Source organism: Babylonia areolata, chromosome 1 (assembly GCF_041734735.1).
Source record: "Babylonia areolata isolate BAREFJ2019XMU chromosome 1, ASM4173473v1, whole genome shotgun sequence".
Classification (NCBI taxonomy): domain Eukaryota; kingdom Metazoa; phylum Mollusca; class Gastropoda; order Neogastropoda; family Buccinidae; genus Babylonia; species Babylonia areolata.
Window position 1 is genome coordinate 80,746,174 of NC_134876.1, and position 27,013 is coordinate 80,773,186.

General features: G+C 40.3%; 1 protein-coding gene across 2 annotated transcripts; it reads right to left on the bottom strand.

Annotated features, from left to right (window-relative positions):
* Positions 1 to 5,637: 5,637 nt before the first annotated feature.
* LOC143288038 (uncharacterized) lies at positions 5,638 to 25,297 on the bottom strand. 2 transcript variants are annotated; one of them, XM_076596305.1, is made up of 16 exons: positions 25,177 to 25,297; positions 23,483 to 23,736; positions 16,938 to 17,026; positions 16,420 to 16,526; positions 15,915 to 15,952; positions 15,294 to 15,532; positions 14,147 to 14,308; positions 13,542 to 13,649; positions 12,844 to 12,964; positions 12,177 to 12,353; positions 11,331 to 11,415; positions 10,746 to 10,890; positions 9,371 to 10,120; positions 8,002 to 9,001; positions 7,079 to 7,562; positions 5,638 to 6,431 (listed from the first exon to the last, which is right to left on the bottom strand). In XM_076596305.1, exons 2-16 carry the CDS (start codon positions 23,520 to 23,522, stop codon positions 6,329 to 6,331), a joined length of 3,648 nt encoding a protein of 1,215 aa, XP_076452420.1. In that variant the 5' UTR covers positions 23,523 to 23,736; positions 25,177 to 25,297; the 3' UTR covers positions 5,638 to 6,328. The 2 variants fall into 2 exon arrangements, with proteins under 2 accessions (XP_076452420.1, XP_076452428.1); XM_076596313.1 differs by lacking the exons at positions 23,483 to 23,736; positions 25,177 to 25,297 and adding an exon at positions 19,096 to 19,411.
* Between the last annotated feature and the right edge of the window lie 1,716 nt (positions 25,298 to 27,013).

Below are 27,013 nucleotides of genomic sequence, written 5' to 3' on the forward strand. Positions count from 1 at the left end.
TTATATTGTTGAAAGGGATTGGTGACTGTGTAATTTAAGAATTGTATTTAGTGAGTAAAGTCCAAGTTTAATCACCAAAATCATTGCACCCATTTTACCGGCAATTTTTGTGCATGTGTGAAACGATACGTGAATGTTGTAACCAATTTTAGGTGGATTGAGGTGGGTTCGAATCTCGATGACGGCGCCTAGTGGGTAAAGGATGGAGATTTTTCCGATCTCCCAGGTCAACATATGTGTAGACCCGCTAGTGCCTGAACCCCCTTCGTGTATATACGCAAGCAGAAGATCAGATACGCACGTTAAAGATCCTGTAATCCACGTCAGCGTTCGGTGGGTTATGGAAACAAGAACATACCCAGCATGCACTCCTGAAAGCGGAGTATGGCTGCCTACATGGCGGGATAAACACACGAGTGAACGTGGGAGTTGCAGCCCACGAACGCAGAAGATGTGTGGCTGCATAATGATTTCTTATGCGAGTCCAAGTCTGAATGGTCAACATGCAAGTTTTGGGTTGTAGTGATTCTAACTGATCTTAGATGCTCATGTTGTCAGCATCAAAGAATATATTCTGAAAACTTGCATTTAGTTGTATTTGTATGTATGTGTGTGTATGTGATGTGATGTGTGTGCATGCACTATGCTCACTTACATGCTTCAATGTAGGTGTAAAACTTCTACCCATCACCCCTCGCCCCCCCCCCCACACACACAAATCCCTCTGAAATGCACACAAACACAAAAAGAGAAAGCCGGACAGACACTGAAATATAATTATGGACACAGTCCAGACAAAACTAGTTATTTTCAACATTTTATTTCCACAAAAGTTCAAACATTCCAAACAGAATCTATCATTAACTTACAAACACTCCCATCCTCTCATACTCAGTGACATGGGTCAACCAGTTTTTAAATTAAATATTGAATTGGCAATACAAACTCCCAAAAATAAAACCTACCCATCACATAATTTCACACATGCATTGCAACCAAGTTTTAGACTGCAATGATCAGTTACCAACCTGGCACAAGGGAAAGGAAACTAGGGAAATAAAGACAATACATCTGGACTGATTAGGGCATCCTTCAGGAGAGATGTTCTTTCTTCTTCATGGGCTACTACTTAAAACACTCACTCGTATATACGAGCGGGTTTTTACAGGTATGACCATTTTTACCCTCATCAAGTAGGCAGTCATAATCCATCTTCGAGGGGAGAAGAAATGTTTAAAAGGACAAGCTCAACCACACATCATACACACTATTTCATAACTCTTACAAACAACACTGTTCCATTCTATCTCTTTCTCTGTGAGTTCTTTACTCTAACAAACAACATCATTAACTCTTTCACACGGCACCTTGTCTGGAAACATGTACCTCCATTACACATTAATGCATTGTTTGCTTTATTGTTTTTTTGTGTTCTTTCTTCCTGACAAGACGTACGTACAAATAAGATCACAAAGCCTCCAAACGTCAATAGTGAACTGGGTCCAAAGCTCAGCGCAAAGTACAGATACTTCTTCACAGATATGTAAACAAACTTTGACAGTTGCTTTCAATCTCAGAATTGAAGATCACAAAAGAGTCAATAATGAATTTTTAAGCCTTGTTTGACAAATAAAACAAAACAAAACAAAAAAGTAAGTATGTTCAGGCTCTTTTCTGAACATCAATCAGTTCATTTTCAGAGTCAAATCAGATATATAATGACTATGACCATTACAAAGACAAAACAACATGGGTTAAATACAGTAATAAGTTATTCTGTGCACATGTGACAAAATAAGTTAACAAATCATGGATGAAACCACTGGTATGATAAATAATGATTTTAAAAAGTGTTCAAATGTCTTCCATGATTTATGAGGCCACAAAAGCACCGAACTAGTTAGTACCAGAAGTATTTACAGACTAGCTTTCCTTATCTGGAATATGATACTCCTTGATGATATTCATTTCCATCTCTGAACATATAAAGTGTGTGTGTGTGTGTGTGTGTGTGTGTGTGTGTGTGTGTGAGAGAGAGAGAGAGAGAGAGAGAGAGAGAGCGCAAGTTATTACATGCTGATAATAATACACAAATTTAATGTTTACACAAAGCATAATCAGAAATACACAAAGCTCTGACAAAATTATTATTATTAAAAAAAACCAACAATGGATCAGGAAATGAAAGCAACAAAAACATTCACACATGCATACACAAAACAAAATGTGTGAAGCTGACAAAAGATCAAAGAATCCCAGAACATGAATGGTGGAATAGTGTGGATGTGCTGATCTCTGAGATCAGCTTCAATACTAAATCACTCTTTGCCTCCCTTAAAAATAAGCATGGAAATAAATTTCAGTTAATACAGCAATAAAACAAGTTCTTGTTTTCAAAGAGGGGTTGGCTCTCTCTTGGTATGTCAGACATCAATACTCTAGAAGGACAACAAAAACAAAGACACTACCTCCAGTCTGAAAAGTTGTGAATATATTGATAGGACTTTGGCCTCACATATTACAGATTGCACACAAGTTGGACTTCTATGAATGTAGTAATGATTCCACCTCTGTTATTGATTCCTTCCACGTTTCATAATTCCCATGAGAACACAAATGATCCCACTTACATCATCATTTTCCACCCATGTTTTAGAACTCCCATGAGCATACATGCTATTCCGCCTATTTCACCCAACTCCTGACTTCCAAGAATCCCACAATCACATGATTCCACATAGAAATATATAGAATATTGATTCCACCATGATCTTAGAACTTTGTATGCACACACATGATTCTGTTAACACTAAAACATGCAAGACAAACTCATTGTGGATTTTATTTTAATGTTCAAGTTGTACATGAGAACACACACACACACACAAAACTATAATGAAGTGAACTTGAGCAATGTTTGTATACAATGCAATGTAATGAAATGAATATGGACGATCTTGATAAATGAATTAAAAAGAAGGAAATCATCAAACACTACAGACTATAAATCAGTCTCCTCAAACAAAACTATGTCTCTTTGATTCATGCTGTTGTCAGTTATGTAGATTACTTTTTCATGGTGAGAGAGAGCCAAAACCAAACAATCAAATAATTTGCCCAGTAGATGGGTGCATTGTAAAACTGATATAATGTCCTTTTCATGACTTTTCCTCTGAAGTATTTTTTGCTGATCTTTCAAGTACCTAAAGTAATTTATCTGTATGCTGTTCTCACAGTGACAGACTAATAAATTTGAAAAAATATGAACCGAAAAATTCACTAGCATTATGTGAAAAATATGGATAATGTGCGACAGTTCCACTGTATAAGTAATTGCGTGCATTCTAATTCCATGTTTTGCATGCATAAGTTAGTTGTTTAATAATTATGCCTCATACGTCTACACAGAAGCACAGAATTGAACAATTTTGTTCACACACACAATATACAGTAATAAAACCATAAGCATTTCAGCGTGATAAACTTGTTTCTTTTAAAAACATCTGAACAGGCAACATTCTCAACCCATACACACAGGTTTGTAATAAATTAAGACTCTTTTCAATCACATCAGGTATCTCTCATGATCATCATGGAAAACATCAACTTAGCATAGATGAGAAACAAAATCTGTTTTCTATACAGCATTACTGTTAGCAATTGTTTGTAATACCAACAGCATGTGTAGTTATGTGTATGGACAAACTTTCAGATCAAGACCAGGAGCATGCATACAACAGATGGACAGTCAATAGTTAATCTCATGAAATGGATGCACATTTCCACCTAAAACAAACCAAAAATTCACTGGTAAATCTCTGCTTAGATTTGTCCAGAATGTCTGGTAACAAGAGAAAAATGTATGCACAAAGGCCACAGAAAAAAAACAATCAATCAACAATGAACCGGAATAATGAAGCCACAGCTTCCACCATAGAGGGGAAAAAAAGAGAGAAAGAAATTAGAAAATGAATAAATATTATCAACATCTTACATCGGGTTAACAGTGATGAAGAAACAGAATGCACCAAGGCCACTGAAATTTCAGTGAACATATTCCAACATAAACAGCCTATGTAAACACACTCTCTCTTGAGAACAATGCAATGAACATATGCAAGAGACATTGAGAACAATGCATCGCATACCTACAAAGTAACTGGAATCATACATTCATTCAATGATCATCATATTCTAGTTAACTATAAACACCAACTCAGAACCCAACAAGCTCAGACTGCGTGAATCCATACTCCACTTAATGATGTATTTGTGAAGAATCAAGAGTATGATGACGCCATTTCATTTCTGAACACTGGAAGTTTAAAGACACAAATCAATGAACTTTGGCAGACAAAGACACTGGGCATGATTACAGAGGCCAATGATCATAATGAATCATAATTCATAATTAACTAAGAACACTGATGAAGAACATTGTGACGATACTACTTCCACCATTTTTTGATGGCAATACAAATCTAAGAGGACACTATGATAAAGAGACAGAATAAAGCAACAAATCCTTTAGTTTTGATTCATTAAGGAAACAGTATTTGGCACCAAGAAGAAAATAAGCACTCCAGATGGCTGAAGTGATGAGAAGCACAATGCAGCAAATACAGGAATGACAGGGAAATACAGGAAAGACAGGAAAAAGCGAAGAGACTACACCAATGAAAACACAAGACAAACAAATGAGTGATAAGAAAAAAAACTGTGACAACAACAAAACAATGCAAAGTATAGTAGAGACTGTGCAGTGGTACAGGTGCCAAATATCAAACAATGATGCTAAAACAATACTCATATTCTCCAACAACTTTTTAATAAAACTTTCTTCACCAACTGCTGCACCGAACGCGCAATTCCTGGCTTATAAAATAAATCCATATTTGTTGGACCTGTGCAGACTGGATGAAATATCAAGAGGTGGAGCAGACAACAAACACAGTTAAAAAAACAATCAAAACATGTATCAAGGATGATGAAGAAGATGAACAATGCCACAAAATATGAAACAGCACTAGGGATATAGGAATGCAACACAAAACATGAGCGGTGAGATAATGGGGGTATGATCTAAGCAAATCGCTACGTAATGTTTTGTGACAAAGAACCAGCTTAGTTTCACTCTAACGAGATTCCAAACAAAGTGACAAGAGAAACACATATACATGTAACTTGTCTGGCAGTTTGTAGCATGCATCAATATGAGATTAATCAAGGAAAGCAGCATTAATCACACAAAACAATAATCACAGAAATACAATTAAAAGAACAATGATATAAACAATAAAAAAAAAAAAAGACACACAAAAGACCATGACAATTTCAATAAAAGTAATCATATGATAAAGGAAAAATCATGCGTTAAAATATAATAGAAAAATTAGAATAAAAGAATAATTGCATTACAAAGGAAAATAATATAATAATACAACAGAAGAATAACATAATCAAAGAAAAAATTAACACACCATAAAAAATAAGTTTGATAAAAAAAATAATTTATGGAAAAAAAACAACTGTCACACCATAAAAATTAAGTTTGATAAAAAAAAAAAAATAAAAAAAAAAGGAAAACAAACCAAATAAAAAAAATCATCATACCATGAAAAAAAATTAAAAAATAAGTTTGAGGAAAAAAAAAAAAAAAAAAAAAAAGATTTATGAAAATAAAAGATCAGGAAGGATAGACTTTTAACCCCTTTCTTCAAATATGACAAAAATCAACTACAAGGAATTCCACAAATAAGTATATAAAGTTTAATTTTGCGAGCACTGCGCATCATTGAAAAGTATATGTCAACTCCTGTTCGTGTGCCCCTGCATATGTTCACAAACGGAAATGAACGCATGTTCTCAACATGTTCACAAGCATTCATGTTCCACATTTTCCATTAATAAATACACACACAAAATGTTTCCCACTTCAACAGAAACTCTTTGAAGCTTTAACTTTTTTTAAGTGCCAAACAAATCACAAGTCAAAAACAATACAACAAATCAAACTTATTGAAACAAAATCGCTTATTTTTTTCTTTGCACCTCCTATCTATCTGCCCTGTATCACAAGAACAGTAGAATGAGTTGAGAAAGACGGATTTTTCTTCTTCTTTTTTTTTTCCTACAGTAACCAGCTCTCAAACTCTGGCTTTGAATTCATCACATAACAAAGGTCATAGTATCGCTTCATAGCCAAGTCAATGGAACTCCTGTCACACTTGACAGTTCAGTTTGAGTATGTGCAGGTGTGTGTGTGCGCGCGCGTGTGCGTGTGTGTGTGTGAGTCTCCTTTCTCCTTTGTGGAGGTCCCATCACAGCCTCATGCAGAAGATACAGAAGTGTTGGTGCTGGCCTGCAGTGCCACAGACATGACACAGTCCTGGATGGCTGCCGTCTGGCCCAAGTGCTTGGAAATGTCCTGCCTGTCAGCAAGAAGAGCAATCAAGGCATCAGTCCACAGGTACGCTGGCACTTTACCACAGGTAAGCTGGCACTTTACATTCCAAATGTTCACGCTTCATTAAAGCTTCACCTTTCAAGATATGTAAAAGCGTTGAATCAGTATTTTGCTCAACTAGAGGCTGAGTGTAACTGTTGGCATAATTCAAATTTCGCTTTCTTTTTTCAACATTGCACAAGGACTGAAGTCAGCAGCTTCATTCAAGAGTGTGAAGTTCATCAAGCAAAAAATCAACAAAAATGTGTCCTTCAAAACCATCTTTGTCCTGCCATCCAGCGTTCTAAGGTCCAAGCCGTTTCATGCCATGAGTCGCCAAGACTTCTATTACACCTGAAAACCAATTTTGAAACTGCCAAGAGTCGCCAAGACTTCCACTACACTAGAAAACTATTTTTGAAACTGCCACAAGTCGCCAAGACTTCTACTACACTTGAAAACCATTTTTTAAGACCTACGCTTAAACCTTTTTTAAAGACCTACACTTGAAAACCATTTTTAAGACCTGCACTTGAAAACCATTTCATTTGTGACCTTCACTTAAAAATATTCCACGTCCATGAATCCCCTCCACCCCCTCCTGCAAGCTGGGCACCACCAAAGCTCCCTCACCTTGCATCACCGCTCAAGACACAGCTGGCAGGGGACGGGAACTGGGCAGGGACGGAGCCAGACGTCTCCACCACCACGGCCCCTCCACCACCAGCACCACCTCCAGCGGAGGAGGAGATGGGACAGACCCTCGGGGGGCCACTGCCAGCCGTGGTGGAGGCCAGCAGCTGAGCAAACTGTTGCTGCAGACCGGCCAGGTGCTGGGTGGTGATGGCGGGGGGCCGCAGTCCCTGCACCCCCAGCTGGGAGTTGAGGAGGGAGTGGTACAGCGCTGGGTGCATCATGGAGGGTGGCGGGGGCAGCATCATCCCTGCCATGGGCTGGGAGGTGGGGGGGCTGCTGTTGCTGTTGTTGTTGTTGCTAGTGGCGGTGGTGGTGGTAATGGTGGTGGTGGGGCTGCGATGACCAGAGGGGCTGGGGGGTGAGGTCTCCACAGACTCCGAGGGCGGCTGCTGCCCTTCATGCTTCAGGTCACTGTCAGACACTGCACACACACAAAACCCTCACATGACTACACACATAAAAAAAAAAAACTCACATGACTACACACACAAAAAACAACAAAAGAACAAACTTCCACATGACTACAACTTGGATTTTTCCGGTCGTTCAACTTTCCTTGAAGTAGAACGAATCAAGATGAGAGCTATTTTGCCGAATTGTTCAAATACCTGCTGGTATGAGGTATATGAAAAACACATGCACAGGAAAAAAATTGAACTGGATAAATATATAATCTTTTATCTCTGATAGTAATAGATATATGCAGGAAGATATTTACAAATCGTAAATACACCTTCTCTAACAACTCTTCCACAAAACTGCTGTTACACTGATGGAAATAAAAGTGATGAAATACAACTGATCAATGAAGCAAGCAAGCAAGCAAGCAAACACACGCACACCCCACACACACGACTCACATGAGGATGTAGCCAATGTGAGAGGGGAGGCAGCGGAGGCCACGACTGACAGTTTGTGCAGGTTCTCAGAGCTGTCGAACTTGCGCATCAGTTTCTCCTTCAGGTTGGACATGGTGGCAGCATGAAGCTGCTCCTTGCTGTTGCACTCTGTCAGACTGTGCGGCCCCGATAATGGGGGGGAGATGCTGCTGGTGCCCTCTTTGCTGCTCGGCTGCTGAGGTGCCATGGGCCAGGGGTAGCCTAAGGAGGTGGGAGGGGGTGGGGCGAACATGGAGGAGGGAGGGGGTGGTGGTGGGGGAGCCGCGCCACCAGCCTGCGCCGGGGAGTTGAGATAGGCTAGGAGGTTGGGGTGGGTGTCTTTGGCCGAGCGTTTGGAATGTTTACCGTCTGCGTCCATGATGAGATCGCCCATGCTAGAGGAGTCAGGGTAGAGGTGGGGGTGTGGGGCAGCCATGGGATAGGTCTTGGCACTGGAATTCTCCCCCCCATCCTCTTCCTTCATCTCCACCTCTGTTGCCTTTCTCTCCTCCCCCTGGTCTCGCTCGCCGCTGCTACTGCTGCTCACCTCCTCTCCCCCCCCTCCTCCTGCTGTCACCGCCGCCAGCGTCTTGCGGAACTTGTCAAACTTCTTGTGGCCAAACGTCTCGCTCTGTCCTTCAGAGTCCCGGTGGGGAGAGCCCCCGCGAGGACCTCCCTGCGAGCTCTGGGCGCCGGGGACGATCAGCTCTCGGATGGAATGTATGCCCACGTCCTTGCTGGTGATGGTGGCAGACACTACAGGAGCTCCCTCCACCTTGCAGACGGGCGGGGGGGCCCGCACTTCCGACTGGGAGGAGACCGACCCATCCTCGCTCCTCGGTGGACTGATGCTGGAGAAGACAGTGGACGGGGGACTGAATCCCAGCGAGTTGGGGAGGACCCCCCGACGCTGCAGCATGTTGGGACTGAGTGAGTTGGGGGTCAAGGTTCGTCCATAGACCGGTGCCTCCGGCAGCATGTGCTGGAACAAGAGCAAGCACACATTCAGATTCAATGGACTTCCAATGAAACTGTTCTGAGCTTCAGCAGTGCTCACACAAATTATTTCACATTTAACAAAATGTCTCTGACTCATCAATAATAGTATTATGCTGTTAATTATTATCATTATTATCATATGCATCTGATCTGAGTAATGTTCATTGTCTTCATTTATTTATTTTTCAAATAACTGCAATGTATGCAACTAATCAAGCTCTTTAATTTTTTTTAACTACATCTTTTAAAAACAAAATTACAATAAACCACTACAAACCCACTCCATAAATCTCTCACCTTCACACACGTTAAACAGCAAGAGAGGAGGTTAACCAAATGAAAGGAAACATACCTTCACACCTGCCACTGACTGCAGCATTCGCTTGTCAGTCAGTGTCTGTCGCAGACCATCCGGAGAAGCAGCCAGGTAGGACGGATGTCTGTCCACAAGCAGGGACCGTTTTCTGGCGTGGAGACCGCAGGCTGCCCCGATGCTGCCTCGCCTCTGCTCCGCGGACAGGTAGTGCTGCGTCTCAGGTGAGCGGCGCTCGCGCTCCACCATTATCTTCTGGTGCAGGGCCTGGCGAGAAGCGCGGCCTTCGCTGTTCAGGTGGAAGCTGTAGCATCGTCGGCGCTGTTCGTAATCGTCAGTGCCAAACGACCCAGACCTGGGTCGGGGGGAGGACGGGGAAGACCCATACGGCTGGGGCAGCAGAGCTTCAGGGTTGGCTATGGGAGAGGTGCGCGTGAGGCCCATTGTCGGATCAGCGGTGGAGATGGGGATGAAGTTGCCGGCACTGCCGTACTCTTCCGGAATGGGACTGGAGGCAGCGCTGGAGGAAATGGAGGGCGGGACACTGTCGCCTCGAATGGCTGTCCGCTTCTCCAGCTTGTCGCTCAGCCGGTTCACCATCTTGTTGATGTAGTCCTTGTCCATTGTGTAGCGTCGACGGTTGCCTTCTTCGATGGTGTGGAGTCGGGGCCGGGTAAGGGTGTCTCTGTCCAGAGTGTTACAGCGGCGTCGGGGCTGGTCTGGCACCAGGCCATAGAACCCGCTCATCTCCTCACGGTAGAACGTGCCATACGGAGTGCGCAAGACCACCTGAACAAAAACACATCCCCAAAATGTTACTACATGATACACACTGCTAGTAATTCTCAAATATGTAATGCATCAAATAAACTTCTTTTTTTTGTGTTTTACTTCCAAGTTTCACAAGAAATGTATTTTCTTTGCCTCTTAGAAAAGCCTCTATTATTTTTCCAATTTTTATGAACAATCCTTTTGCCCTTTAGAAAACGCTTGATCACCTTTAAAATCATACTACCGACCAAATGCAGATATTCACACAATGAACAAAACTGTAGAAATTATACGCAAATAGGAACTGCAAACAAACTACAGAATAATGATGTCTTTGAAACAGTATATTAGTTCAATCATGAACATCCAGATTATTGGATTAGTCACACAGACTTCATCCACTTACAGGAGAGGGACATGCATCTGTGTCAGTTCCAACATAACATAGCTGTGCAAGCGTTGGGGGTTTTTTTGTTTCTTTTTTCGAATGCAACCCTCCTCTTGACAAGCATCAGACAAACACTTCATCCATGTGTGGGAGAGGGGAAGTTTGTGTGCATGCGTGTGTGTGCATGTGCATGTGTGCATGTGCATGTATGCGTGTGTGTGCGTGCGTGTGCATGCGTGTGTGTGTCTGACTTGCCTGTTGATGTGCAGCTGCCTCCAGAGGGATTCGCTGCGACAGAGGGCCAATGCTACCGTTCTCCATGGAACAAGTGTCGCTGAACGACCCCGATGTGTAGGTCATGTTGGACACCTCTGATGGGGAGGGTGAGGAGCGACCAGACCTGCAAGGACATACACACACAACCCCTGCACTGATGTCTTTCCCAGCTCTGATTTCATTCAGTTAAGACAGGAAAAGAACACCAAAAAACATATGAACGAAAGATAAACTTTTGAGATATATGCAGACATGGAAACCACCACAAAAAAAGAAATATAACATTGCATCTATCTGACAGTTTATCGTATGAATGTATATATACATACATATATATGAATTATGTATAAGCAAAACCAAATCTGAAAATTTATTTTGTGTAAACATACGAATAAGGAAAAATAAACTGTATTTTATCTTTCTGTCAAGACTGGTCCTTTCCAGATTTTAACACAGTGCACAGTGATTTGTTCTATTCACTGGGAAAAACAGGGAGATTAAAAAAAAAAAATTTAAAAAAAAGGTTTGTTCTAAACCTATCTGCAAGCATGGAGAACGACTTACACAGCACTCATGGAGTCCTGGTAGTCCATGTCAGACTCCTCAGTGTTGTGGCGCTCTCGCCTCTCAAACCGAGGGGTGGTTTGACCTGCAAGAGTACACAGGATTTATGTACATTCCCTTCTTTATTTCTTTAAAGCATTTTGGTGCATGAATGTTTGTGCATGTATGAGTGTGCGCGCGTGTGCAAGCTTGCATAACCGCATGTGTATTATGTGCATGAATGGCATGTAAATGCGAATGAAAAATGCAAACAAAAATCAAATCAACAGTTTTACATTTCATTTGTATCAAATGGTTTCAATAAAATTAAGCATCATTCAATCAGTCCATCAAATGGAAAACAACAGACTATATGGATAACGAAAAATGCTACTGAAAGTGCAAAAGTCAACTGTTATCTTACTTTATCACAAACGCTAAAAATCACAAGTCCTTTCCCCTGCCTCCCAACGATTAACTGCTGTTGAAAAGTATTTTTTATTAATGCAAACAAAACAATGTAAATGAAAGGAAATCTAAAATAAACAAAAAAAAATTATAAAAAAAACCTCTTAAAAGAAATAAAACACATTTCATTCATTCTTTTTTTAACGCTCATCACTTCTCCACATCAGTGTTTCACACTTTCTGCCTCTCTCTCTCTTCTATCTCCTTTGAACAGTCCACTTTTCACATCGTTGACAAACACTGACCAATTCGTCTTCAAAGCTTCCATCACCAGTGCTCTTACAAACCAATTTTTCAGCATTTTTTTGACAATACAAACTATAGAAATGTAAGATCTGTCACAAAAAAAAACAAACACCAATAAATAGAAATAAACAAACAAATAAATAGCCTGCTCACCGATGGATTTTTCTGAGTGCAGCGTGTTCAGAGTGCGCAGGTCAGTGGTCTTCATGAGAAGCTTGGCGAAGAGGGTGGAGTCCTCCTTGTGGTTCAGGTTGATCATGTTCTGCAGGGCCTGGGTCAGCTTGTTCTGAATGCGCTCCACCTGCTCCAAGTTCCTCAGACCCGGCCGATCTGAACGCACACACACACACAAACCACCGCTGCTCTCGTAACTCGTTCAATATACTTCATGTTCTATGTGCAGCATATGCATGTTTAATATTCGTCTGTGACTAAGAAAACTGCGCAGTTATGTATGTATGTATGTAAAAGTGTTTGTTCTTCACTGAGTGTTTGCAAGAATCTCTCTTAAAAAAAGAAAAAAGAAAAAAAAAGACAATGTAAAGACACCAAAATATTCAAATTTGTTTACAGTTCATTCACAGAACTAACAATAGAAACCATTTACATTTTAATCAACTAATATCAGTCAATTCACAATAACATCATATTTTGTTACGATACAATTTGCATTTTATTTTTCAGATTGTTTAAGACGTACAAGATCAATCAACCACAACTTTCCAGAACAGAATACCCATAACTTCAAAGATGCAACCAATCTGAAAACCCTGTCCAACCATGCTCAAAGTCTAGTTCAGTTCATCAGCGTGCCACGTACCAGGAGACAGCAGCACAATGGCAGAAAACAGAGCCAGCTCTTCGTCTGTCAGGCACAGTTTGTTGAACCGCTCCGCAAAGTCAAACATGGAGTCCAGAAGGAACCCTTCCCCTGTTGTCATCTGCACGCAACAATCCACATTGTCTTTAGTCTGGAGTGCTTGTGCTATTTCTTAATCATATGCCATTGATTTAAAGGAAATCTTCTTCCTAAAATTACGTTTATCTAACATACTTACCATGACCCACTAGTGCAGACTCCTGCAGGAGTCTGACATTCTTGTCCTGTGCAAACTACTATCTGCCTATGCGGAGAAAACGAAAGTAGCTTCGATGGATAACCTCCTGGAAGTATACTGAAGTTTTCTGCCTACTCTGCTTTATCCATAACAACCTGGGCAAGAAGAATGATAAAGCATGATTAAGGACAATTTGTGTACAGAGCATTCTGTTCAAGAGAATTTATTTGCTTAGTCAAGGGTGTGAAAGAATTTCTCCTCAGCTCCGCCATAAAAAACTTCTACACTTATAAACTGGTGAAAAAAATATGAAAATATTCACATGTTAATAATGAACATGCATGCACATATATGCATGTCTGTGTGTGTTGTACTTGTGTGCTTGTGTGTGTGTGTGAGCTGTTGGTGGCATCTGTGATGACTGGATTTGGGGCAGATGCTGAAACTGAAAGTTATTCACCGTTGACTGGTTTCGCCGGTACAGGTGCCCTCCTGTGAACATCATGGTGCTGGACTCTGGGTCGAACAGGCAGGCCAGGCGAACCAGTAGCACCTCAAATGTCCCAGCCTGTGACACACACACACCACCACATTATTCTTCACAGTCCAAGGGCAGTGTGACCATCTCTGCTCCACCATGAACATGAACGAATAAAAAAAATGTGTCAATGCAATCATAACAATGTATGGCGTATTGTGGGGAGAACTTTCTTTTCAAAGTGCTAAATGAATGAAAACAAAGCCCCACCCCCCCCCAAAAAAAAAAAAAAAAAAAAAAAAGCCTTATGCAAGGCAATAACGTAATTAATTTACAAGAATCAATCTATTTCAGTATTTGCCCAAACGTCTACCTGAACAAATGTGCATGAGCATGGCAAAGTGTATGCATACACAGGGAACACATGGAAGCTTTTCCACAAGTGTATATTTTTGCACATACAGATACGCACATGCACACACAAATACACACACTTTAATATTGACTTGTGCATAAATTGTGCACATGCAAAGTGCCCAAATACTAACTAGCACAAACATTCTTGATGAATAAACACCAACACCCACCTTCAGCAAAGTGACTTGATCATCCTGGTTGAGCAAGGTGAAGCCCGGGATGCCTTTCCCAAAATCCACAACCGACTTGATGGCGGGCGTGAAGCTCTCAGAGAACTCGTCCAGGTCGTTCTTGTTGGGGTCCTGGGCCAGGCTGTTGTTCAGTGGACAGGCCTGTAACAACCGTGCAATGTATAGTTACAGCACTGCCTCATCTCATGGTCAAATCACAGTAAACTGTTTGCTTTTGTCCTCATCTATTTGACTGCACAGCCTGAAAGCTGGCCGGATTTGGGTTTTGGAAAGGGGAAAAAAATCAGATTCAAGGAAAAACCTTCAGTATCAACAATAACTAAAATGATACATAACAATTTCTGTTTCATACTTGCTTCAGATATCATCCCTGAAGGTCAGCAGAGTATAATGTCCAAACAATCAGCCAACATTCCCAATGTATCAGTGAAACAATTCCCAAACTTTCCTTTCAGCTGCTGAACGATCTGCTGATATTCCAAGTTGGCAAGAACATTTTCAACAAGCTGCAAATCACCTCTTCTGCAGTGTAATGCTCACCTTCACCAAATCACAATCACTTATTCTACAATGCAATGCTTATCTTCACCAAATCACAATCACTTATTCTAAAATGCAATGCTTATCTTCACCAAATCGCTATCACCAATTCTACAATGCAATACTTATCTTCACCAAATCGCTATCACCAATTCTACAATGCAATACTTATCTGATTGCAATGACGATATTCACCAAATCGCTATCACTTATTCCGCATTGCAATGACGATATTCACCAAATCACTATCACCTATTCTAAATTGCAATGACGATATTCACCAAATCACTATCACCTATTCTAAATTGCAATGATGAAATTCACCAAATCAACTATCACTTATTCTACATTGCAATGATCTTCACCAAATCAACTATCACTTATTCTACATTGCAATCATGATATTCACCAAATCAACTATCACCTATTCTATATTGCAATGATGAAATTCACCAAATCAACTATCACCTATTCTACATTGCAATGATGATATTCACCAAATTAACTATCACCTATTCCACAATACATTGCTCATCTTCACCAAATCGCTATCACCTACTCTACAATCAGCCTATTCTTTTCTCACCATGTTGGCAGGGCAGTTGATGTAGCTGCTGAGCTGCAGAGCCTGGCTCCTCATCTGGGCCACACGGCCGAGGGAGAGCTCACAGGTCTTCTGGTGAGCACTGATCACAGAGTGCACAACGTCCTGCTCGTCTTGCAGCAGCGATGACAATGCACTGGACTGCGACTGCGAGTTGACCCGCTGCATCTGCTCTATGATGCGCATCTTTTCCTTCTTCGGGACGCGTCCAAACCGAACGGCTGTAACACACATGCGTACAGGTTAAGGTCACAGACGTTTATCTTACTTTATGATAGAAAATGTTACAGGTACAAATTTCTATGGATTACAACTAACAGTGAATTAACTTTTAGTTAAATCAATGATATCCTACCCTGCTTGAATGAGTCCTTGTATATATTTTCCACCCTACTTCATACACAAAAGGGAGGGGTGTGGGGGGGGGGGGGGTTTTTTTTTTTTTTTTTCCAGTTAACAGCAAGTAAAACCTATCAAAGAAAAAAGCTTAAAAAAGTTGAATGCACAAGACACTTTGGTTTATATCTGTACAAAGTGTTATGAGATTAAATGTCCTAATGAAAAAAGACATGGTTACAAAATAGAAAAATTGAAACAACTTACCATCTCGTGACATTCCCACCGAGATACACTTTTTTAACCTGTAACAAAGAGCGAAAAGTTTGTGTGATCCCAAAAGCCAAGATATATGATCTGTAATCAGACAAGCTCTTTCAGAATTTTCAGTTGATTCTGTGAATGATAAATAAAACTTTGATGTTCTTTTGCCTTGGTTTAGCAGTCAGACAAATGGCATTTAAAAAATATTCTCTTTTTTTTCAGTTTCACTTGTGATGCATCAGCAAAAGGAAAAGTTAATATAGCTTTGCCTGCAGAAGACTGTTTACTAATTTAGTTGTGTAATGATATAAACACAACAAATCTTGTAATTCATGGAGACTGCCATCCTGTATAATAAACAAACATTTGGCAGTTCTTATAAGAAAAGTTACACATTAATTTTCTTTTATACTTTTGTGTTTCATCAAAGGTAATGGATCTGTAACGACCTCACGACATAAAATATTGTTTAAAATGATACAGAATCAAGTCTGAGCAAAACAGTTACCTGCAATATTGACACCGGTTGCGGTTGACACGCATAATGTTGCACTGCTGATTCTTTAAACATGGTCTGTATTGGATTTTCTGCTGAATGCTGCGACGGAAGAAGCCCTGTAAACAGTTTGAAAGTGCTGACATTTCCACACAACATCAGTCCCACAGTTGTTTACTTTAGTTTCTGCAGTTATTCATATATAGCACTTTTGTTCTGAACCTTTCCCCCAAAACACTTGTGAACATGAAGAACTGTAAACTTTATGCTTATATAAAGACTCAAGGCTGTACACTGTTCAACAAATTTGCCGTCTATATATAATGCAGCCAAGTCAAACCCGGTTACGCAAAGAACTGTTTCTCAGCACAACCATTAATAATCAAAATGATAAAATGTGCAATAAACAAGAAATGCAATAAACTGTTTCAATGTTTTTTCAGTACATGAACCACTCAACAGTGCTGAATCCAGACATGACAGAGCAGGCAGGAGAGAGACGAACAGAGGGGAAGACACAACACCCTCACCTTGCATCCTTCGCAGGCATGGACACCGTAATGGAAACCACTGGCTTTATCACCACACACCCGACACAACACTGTATCCCCATCAAACTCTGCAACACAGCATGAAATCATAACAATCAGCAAGCAGTCTTTGTCACACAAAAACACTGACAATGATAATGAAACAAACTCTGTAACACAGCCATCAAAATGTCACAATCAAATTGTCTTTGTCATATTTGTAAAACCACCATCAGCAATACAGCCATTACAATACAAGCCTTTCAACCTTCATTTGTCTAAATTGTCATGATGCTTACCCAAGAATTTTCAAATTAAAATTATGAGTGGGAAATTGCTGGGTCAGGGAAGACTGACACCAACAGATTAGACAGCAACTGAGAGATGTATGTGAAGGTGTGGGGTGAGAGTATGTAGAGTATGAGGGGGCACGGGGGCATTCAGGTGTCATTCGTAAAATAGGTCTAGGAGGGAAATAAAAATATATGTTGTACAGCAATATTTACAGACAACTGTTTCATATCCTTTCAACTTTTCAAACTCAAAACATTCTAAAATTTCTTATCTAATTGAAGGCAATGAATAAAAGCATGGTTTGTTTTTAAAGTATTTTAAGCATTTTATTCATCAACAACATCAATAAACAATACCTTCAATCTTAAGATGTCTGTATGAAATGGATTTTATCTTCTCTCACCACTCAGTAGAAAAATCATACTTCGGAACACTATCACTGAGATGCAGAGTATCGATCGATCAGCAACAACACTGTGAACACTGCAATGTGTTGCCCTTGAACTGACATTTAAACCAGAAAACAGCACAACATGATGGGGTTGGTGGCTAATTCACTCAACTCGCTAGCACCATTCCTTCCAGTAATCATAGCTTTCCTAACTGCCTCACCATTCTGGCAACTATTTTGTGACCAAAAATCTGCTATACTATTATCATTGGTACTATTACTATGCTCCTCATTCTGTTTGTAAGAGAGAAACAATGAATATTTAATAAAATGGGATTTAAAAACATATTGTACAGTTATATATGTAAATCCACATTTTCTTTTTGTTTTCAAAGCTAGCTGCAAATTTGAAAGAAAAAAACACACAAAACAAAACCCACACATACACAGGCGTGTCTTTGTAACTGGTCCCAGTCATGTTTATACAGCAGATCAATGCAACCTTAATCTTGAGGTATTAATAATTGAAATTGTAAATATGAAAGATGTGCACATGCTTAAACTCAGCAAGATGCTATGCAATTTGACATTGTATACATGTGTGTCCAACACTTTATCAGGTAACAAGTACACTGATCAAGTATTGTAAAGCACTGATTACCTCTGAATGCATGAGGAGTATCTGGTTGAAGGCAAGTTTCATCAAAACATTAAATAATCATCTGCTGTGACCAAAACTTCACATGTTGCAATGAACAAGTAATTTTTTTTTTTTAATGCAGCATTCAAAAAGTATTGCTATAACTGACAGGCTTCATATTCAAGTTTCAACAACAAGGCTAATCGTTTTGTACAAATTATGCTCAAAAAACAAATATATTTTACTGTTTCTGTTGAAATTTTCAGACTAAATTTATATCAAAACCAAAAATGAAAAAGGTTTGACTGCCTGGGTTCTTTCAAAACAGGATACAAAAAACAAGAGGCAAAAATTAAGAACCCACTTGGGAGTGGAAAAGTTGTGTACTTCGACTCTTAGAGTCTTCAAAGCAACTGAAGATAGCAGCAGTCACAAGTGCAGTTGTTGAATAAAATAATTTTATTCAATTTTTCTTTATTTTATTCAACGGCCAGAAAACTGCACAGTTGCTTTTAAGACTCTACAAGTCGAAGTACACAACTTCTCTCCCAAGTGGGTTCATAATTTTTTCCTCTAGTTTTTTGTATCCTAAAATGAATTATTTTACAGAAATATTAAACCAGAACTGAATGGCTGAAAAAAAACCCATTAAATTATATATAAAAAAAACCCTATTCATTCAGGCCTTTGACTATGTGAAGAATGTGCGTGATTTATCAACTGTTGCAACAACAGCACTTTTTCTTTCTCCAATTATTTTCAAATGTGAGAAGAAAAAGAACAAAAAAGAGATGAGAGATGTGAACTATTCATAAGACTGCAAAACAGCCTACCTTCTGTCAAGGAACCCATGATCTCCACACTGGCACAGTGTCTAATCAATTCCAATGAATTTCAACACCAGAAAGCACCAAATTTGTATGCCCCATAAACTTCAGGTTAGATAAAAAATTAAAACAGGTACACAGAAGAAAAAACAACAACAACACAACTGCAACAAGCCAATCGATGTCAGGCAACAAACAACTCCTGAAGACAGTATCAGGTAGCCAAGCTACAAAACACCTCGGTCGGTGGCTGGCTGTCTGAATCTTTGATCATCTGTATTACACAACAGCTTGAGCGAACTGACGACGACCGTTCTCTTGTCTGTCCCGGCGCCAAGTGATCACAGAAAGTAAGGCACCGGGAGAGCCCACATTGTGTGACACTGACCTACATCCCTCCCTCTTCGCGCACCGCGCGTGAGGCCCTGCGAAGGATGCCGCTCGGGAAAAACACAAAAGAAGTGGAAATGTCACTGGGTCTCCGTCCCTTCACCGGGGCGAGCTCGAACGGCGCAAAATGTCACCTCAGCTTCTTCAATGCCCTGTGGGGACATCATTTAATTACGACGGATGTTGACATTAGTAAGGAGAGGGGGGACGGGTCCGACAAATAAAATGACCTTTTATGGGATTTGGCTGAGAAAAAGTAAAAAAAAATATGAAGGAAAAAAAAAAAATCTCGCAGTTTATTGTGACGTCACTGCTCATACTCTAAGATGTTCGCAATGTGTCCTCTTCAAACCGTTCTGTCTAAAGAAAATATCATTTCTGGTGTGACTGTGGCCGACTGCAAAAAACAAAACAAAAAACTGACAAAATGTTGCTCCCTCCAGCTGGGAGCAAAAACAACAAACAAAAAAACTTATAAACTTTCAGTTTCAGTGTTCAGTTTTTTAGAAGGTAATGCCAGGGTGCAGGAAGATGATTGAAATTGATTTCAGAAGCACAACCTATCATTTTGAAATCAAAAGTGCGATAATTTCTAATCGCTAAATATGATCACACACACACACACACAGACACACACACACACAATGATATTGATAGCTGACACACATGGAAGAAAAAGCTGCTCTCCCGTCACTAACATACTGAAAAAAAAATTCTGTGTGGGGAGGGGGGTGGGGGCGGGGGGATGGGAGGGGGGTGTACGCGCGCGTGTGCGCGCACTTGTTCACCTAGGAAAAGCGCGCGCACCCGCACACACCGACAATGAAGAGCTGGTCCGCAGACTCGCTTCGAAACGTGAAACTTAACAGCTGAGTGTTACCCAAGACCTGACTCATGAGTGGGTCAGGCGGTACACGTTCCGCTGACCACGGGTCACTGGGTCAGCAGAAGCAACACGCGCCGAGCACGGGGTGAAGGGATGTGGGGCAGGAGGTCGAGAGGGGGGAGGAGACGCGGTGAAGGAGGGGGGAGGTAGTGACTACGTTTCGTCGGGGAGGACTGGGAACTGCGAGGGGGTAGGGGAGATAATCGAGCGGACGGTAACGAAAAGAATTTTGCGTTGCGCTGTGCTCGAGATGGTCTCAAACCCTCATAGAGCGTTCTGACGTCAATGACAAACGTAGCAGTCAGGTTTGATGATTAACTGGTTTGTACGGTGCTTGAGTATGGGTTGGTGAGGTTTCGCTGAGTCCAAGCGTGGAGTCCAAGCTGGACTACATGAGCGATCAAACTCGTAGCAGCGCCGTTTGCTTTGTTCAAAGTGTATGGCGTCGACACGAAAATTCTTGAAGCAACTTCATTGCTGTTAAGATTGCTCCGAATGCATCCCAGCCCTAACGCAAGGGTCTAGAAGTGGGCGTACAGGTACTTGTGTACTTGGGTACAGTCTTCGGCCTTTCTGTCCGAACAGCCGTGTGAATGGAGGTATGACGCAATCGCTCACACCGTAGTTTTCACGCCCGTCTTCTAAACGTCACCATAACTTGATGCATGGCGTTCGCTGACAAAACGGCAAAATTCATGCAATGTTCTTTATCTTGTAGTTTTGTGATTACATAATATGGATTCCTAAAATCGGAACACCCCGTTTCCTCAATGGAAAGCAATCTATGCATGCCTGTGCGTGTGCGCTTGTGCACGCATGTGTCTATTTGTATATGTAAGAGTGTGTGTGTGTGTGTGTGTGCGTGTGTGTGTGTGTTACATTTGTGAGTGTGCTGGCGTGTGAACAATGTAAAGACCAAATCACTGTAAACGTATATGCATATGTATAACTTGACTGTGCACATGCAATACTAGTCCCTCTGTGTGTGTGTGCATGTGCGCGCGCGTGCGTGTGTTTGTGCGTGTGCGTTTGTGTGTGTGTGCATTTCCACCAAAGAAAATGGACTGGGTGTGTCACATCTGCGCAGATAAAGAAGTGGCTGTTGGCTGCAACACTTGCAGAAGTGTACTCTATATGTAGACATTACACAACAGGATGTTTTTATGCACTGGATCAATGCAGACAGACTGTGTGGGAACGGAAGTTGCCATACAACTCATTACATGCTTCAACTCACCAAATCAAGTCACATGCTGTTGCACATATCCACACACACATATGCACACACACACACACACACGCTATAGCTGCAGTATGTGCAGCACTTCACAGAGAAAAGAGCATCTAGCAAAACTTGAGAGACAAAAGAGGCGAGAGTGGCACACTTATATAGCGTGGGAGGTGCGCAGGGCTGGGAAAGCCAGAGAGATCCATATCACATAACCTTGCATGTGATTCATGTTGGCAATAAACAAGAGCAAATAAAAGGAAAGCCTAAGTTACAGTGCAGTGCCAAAACATCAATTTGAATCACTTGAGTACTCCATGCAATTGCGGTCTTACAGTTAATCATACTAATTTGTTTCCTAAGCAATTTTACATGCCACTTTGAGACATGGGGCAAGCGAATGTGTAATTAAAAATATTTTACACATCTTTTCATGCACTTAATTTCTAACCAAATTCATTTCAATATATTGAAAATTTATCCCACTAGCCAAATTGAGTCCAGCATAAGTGATAGAATTGCTGATTCATATAGCAATAAATTCAAAATATTTAAACCTGTACTGCTCGCACACACACATATACACAAACTTCAGATTTCTATAAAAGTATCACAAGTTTTATGTATAGATGTATCAAATATATATATATATACATTTGTTTCCCTGAAAACCAATTTATCCACAAATTTGCTTTTCATGTTAATCCTGGTGAACCAAATTTTCCTTTTAACAATTTTGGTGTGAGGTTACCATATAGCCTCTCATTTTCAAACTTTCCACACCCCTGAATCATTAATCTTTCTTTTCTAACACTAGAATAACAGCAGTTATTTACTTGTGTGCTTAAAAATTAAATATGTATCCATTAATGTGTGCATAGTGCTCATGCTTATATATCAGGCTATTCACACACAAACACTTGCACACTTTTGTACACATGCATGCATACTTGCATACACATAGTGAATGACCACATATTATCATAATATATATATATATATAACTCCAGGCACAAAACACTGTTGTTCTCATGTAAAAACACTGAAAATCATTTTTAAGATAGTGTGTTGGGTGTGTTGTCTGTAATGTGTGGATTTATTTCCCTTGCTTCACTTTCACTAAACCATCAACTGATCAAGTAACTAATATTTTAGGATATGAGTTGTGTGTTTTTCAGCCTGAGCAGATAATTAACTTTATTCTGTTTTCAAATAGCATAGGAAACTTATTTCGCTCCCAACACTTACACTGTCCCTTTATTTTGAGAATATGAACAGCACAAAAGCAAAACATTCAACGTCAGTCAACACATCATATAACTACTAAAATTCATTGATACCACAAAATGACAGTGGTCCATTTCCTCTCTTTAAAATCTGTTCTCTGTGTGTGTGTGTGTGTGTGTGTGTGTGTTTGTGTGTGTGTGTATGTGTGGGTGCATGCATGCATGAGTGTGTAAATATCTTTACGCCTTTAACGGTTTAAAGTTTATCATCTGTAATATTCATTCAAACCATCATAGGGTACATCTTTCATTCTCTGTTCGGGTTTGTCACTTCTATTTTTTTTTTTTTTTTTAACCTCTTAGCAGCTAGACCCCTGATTCATTGCTGTAAATTGGTTCTGCTAATTGTTTTTTTATCTTTATTCTGTTACTGTTAGTGTTAGTTACTGTTGATCTTTTGTTGAATATGTCAGAATTCAATTACTTTTTTTTCTTCAAAAATGACCTTTTGGTCACCAAAATTGATTCAATAATCAGTTAAATCCCTCAGATAGTTAACTATCAATTCCCACAAACCATGCATACAGGAAATATTTTTAATGATAATTATTACTCACACAAACAGACATGCACACACTGAGAAAATCTGGTAACTCGACTCACCCAAGCCATCCAAATTTGACTCCTTTCCCATGCTGCTCATACTACAGAGGCCCACACCAAAGAATGTTCAGGTCTGTCACCAGTTTGCAGACCCTGTGTGTAGCACTGTCAAACGGGTGGTTTGCGTTCAGCAATTCTTCACCGGTCAACAGTTGGATAAGAAAAGACACATTGATGCTGGAATGGTTATATCCTGTTCAGCGGTCTGCAGTCGTCATTTGTGACTCTTTGCAATGTCATAAAGATGCCACAACCTGCCACAAACAGGTACACTGATTTTAAGAACAATATCAGATAAAGTGATACAAAGTAGTAACTAAATAATATGGATTCCAATCAATGACTAATGAAAGGTGCTTGTGCAAGCAGCTGGCATTGTTTTATCTAGTTGTTTTGTTGTGGTTGTTTTTATAACCCAAGAGCACTTGAATTTTTAGACCCAGTCAACGTATTTTGATCAGTCTCCAGAACAATTTGTTAAGTTGATAAAGCTATGTAAAAAAAAAAAAAAAAAAGAAAGAAAATGCATGTGCAGCTGTGTATGTGTGCTCATATCTGCAAATAGTGTGATAGTGCATAGTAATTTGAGTCATGTTTGTGCACTGGCGGCTGTGTAAACTATCTTCTATGTACTATTTCACCATCTATTGTACTGTGATTTAAAAAAAAATTGTTTTAAGAAGTCTCCTAATCCAGAAGCAAAAACTGCACACAAACATCCCTTATTCCAACTTAAAAGAAATAAAGCAAAAAAATTAAGGATCAATGAATAAATGAATTTATACAAACAATAACAAAAATTTAAATAACAAATACCTACTATTACAGTAAAAGTGTTTGCATTCATAATTATATTTTCATTTTAAAAATTTTCCCAGACATCTTAATTCTACATGGGATTTTGATTAAGTGGACACTGACAAATGAAAATATACTGTGTGTATTAACTATCCGTTCATTAACAATATCTGCCAAATAAATTATAACAGAAACTATCATGTTACTACTATATTAGCATACTATGTAACACACACACACACACACACACACACACACACACACATACCAGAGGTACAGAAATCCAATAACCTTAAAAGAAACATCTTAAACAAAAACTTGTTCAAGGGTACGGATGCTATTATTATTCAGAAATTGGTAATCAGGCGGGTGTTGACTTGATATGATAAACACACACACACACACACACACACACATATATATATATATATATATATATATATATATATATATATACATACATACAGTGCTTTCCATACCTCATACATAAACATGCAGTTTGGTAAATGTATACTCGTAATGCGACTGCTGATTTCAAACACATGCCTATCTGTAATTTATCTAAATAAACGATTATATAGTCTTATTTGGGCGCCGTGTTGATCACTTGATGATTGCTAGTAACAATCTGTGTAAAGGTCGAGCAGATTAAAAATTAAAGAAACCAGCTGTTTGTTGCAGCAGGTTAAAACAAACACCGATGCCATATCGTATGGATCATCTTCGAAAGCGTGTGGAAATTCCGACTGCATCATCGCTGATGCAGACCATGGGAAAAGCCCTTTCGAAAGTTTCACAAGACCAAGAGTTACTGTCCTTTTCAAGACTGAGCAATATTTGTCACAATCTTTGGAATTTACCGAATAAATGATGTTTCATAGGAGAAATAGTCTCACCTCGCAATAGATTCCAGGCTATTACATGTTATTCCGTCATAAAAAAGAAGAATTATTCACTTCAAGGCGGAGAGCCGCTGCGTACGTCCGCCTTCCTTTCGCCATGCGAACACAACTGAACTCTCAATGACTGAGTGACATAGATTTGCTCCGCGAAACTATGACCTACTTAAAAGCCATCACAGAAACGCGTTCTGATTGGTCAAGAATCCACACGCATTTTGCATTGCTGAGGCGGTGTCGGCACTGGCGCAGACTGTGATTGTGTTTCAACGACTGTCAGACCTGCCCCGCGACACCATTGTCTAACAACAAGAAGGGATGACTCTGATATGAAGCTGTAAACAAACAGAGATCAAGAAATAATCTCCAACCTTTCAATCGGGGTCACAGATTTTGGCCAATCACGAGAGCGGTTACACCCACACCAAGAAACGTGGAATGTACCCCTCATCACGAAGTAAACAACTAAAAATAGAATTGGAAGCCCGATGGCTCAGCGGAACGCACGTTCACACAGTGGGAAACCTGCCTGCCTGTTGAAGAAGCGGTCTGCGCCGTGTCTACACATCCAGACGAGGTCAAGAGAAACGGGTGCACGGAAGCAATTACCCGTTCGCCTGCCGAGCACTAGCTCCCAAGGTATATAACTGAACGAAAATGAAGTTCGTGGAAGATATTAACAATCGAAAAATGACTGCCATAAAACAATTCTCATCGCGTGATTTCAGGAATTCGCCGTTTTCCATCGATTTCGTTATGAACTGGATCCCCGATAGGGTATGTCGACCTCGGTTGCGGTGGAGATGGGGGGCCGGAAAAGTCATGCAAAAAGGTCACACACGGAGAAGTAAGTATGTAAAAATGCTACTGGTTCACACACACACACACACACACACACACGGCACAAAGCTTTCACACTGCCGGAAAGCCGCATGCAACTTGAAGCAAATTAAGACGGAGAAATTCTACACGAGACGTTAGAAATACAGGGGGGTAGGGGGTGGAGGGGCAGAGATCTGGCAACACACACACACACACACACACACACACACACACGCACGCACGCACGCACACACACACACACACACGTATAAATATAGAACTCATATAATTATCATATATTCACCACATAGAGGATCACAAGAAACGCCGGTCACCATCACTGAGATAATTATTATATGTCGTCACTTCATTTGTCCATGGTCACCACTCGGGCGTCACTGAGTGTCAGTCAGCACGTTTTCCCTGGAGTTCTTGTTCCTTAGCGCGTAAACCTTTATCGAGTCAACTAACAGATCAGTTTCAGTCCTGGGGGGTAATAGACAAAGATCATCATGCAAGGTAAAGCTCTTCTTCATTTCGTTATTGTTGATTTTCTCGTAACCCCTACCACCCCCCCCCCCCCCCCCCCACCCCTCTCTCTCTCTCTCTTTCTTTCTCTTTCTCTTAGTCTCAGTTTCTCAACAGTCTCAAGTTATCGGATTTTTTTTTTTAATGGAAACCAACAAGGCTTAGTTCACTTTCTTGTAGAGGTGGAGATTTCAATAGCATTAAAAAAATATTTAATGAGAGGGGCTTTACATTTTGGTTAATATGTTTTGTTTTGTTCTCTTTTTTAAGTTCTTTCTTCGACTTCTCTATTTGCTTGTCAGCTCGCTCGCTGTCCTCGCTCTCTTTCTCTCTCTCAGCATTACCGTGTTTGTGTGTGTGTGAAGAGAGTTCACTTTTAACTGAAGAAAGGAGGAGGGGCCGTCAGAAGACAGACGCAAGATCCATCCAATCAAATTTCAGAGCACGCTTTGATTTGCATTCCAAGTCCCGCCCTACTCCTGTG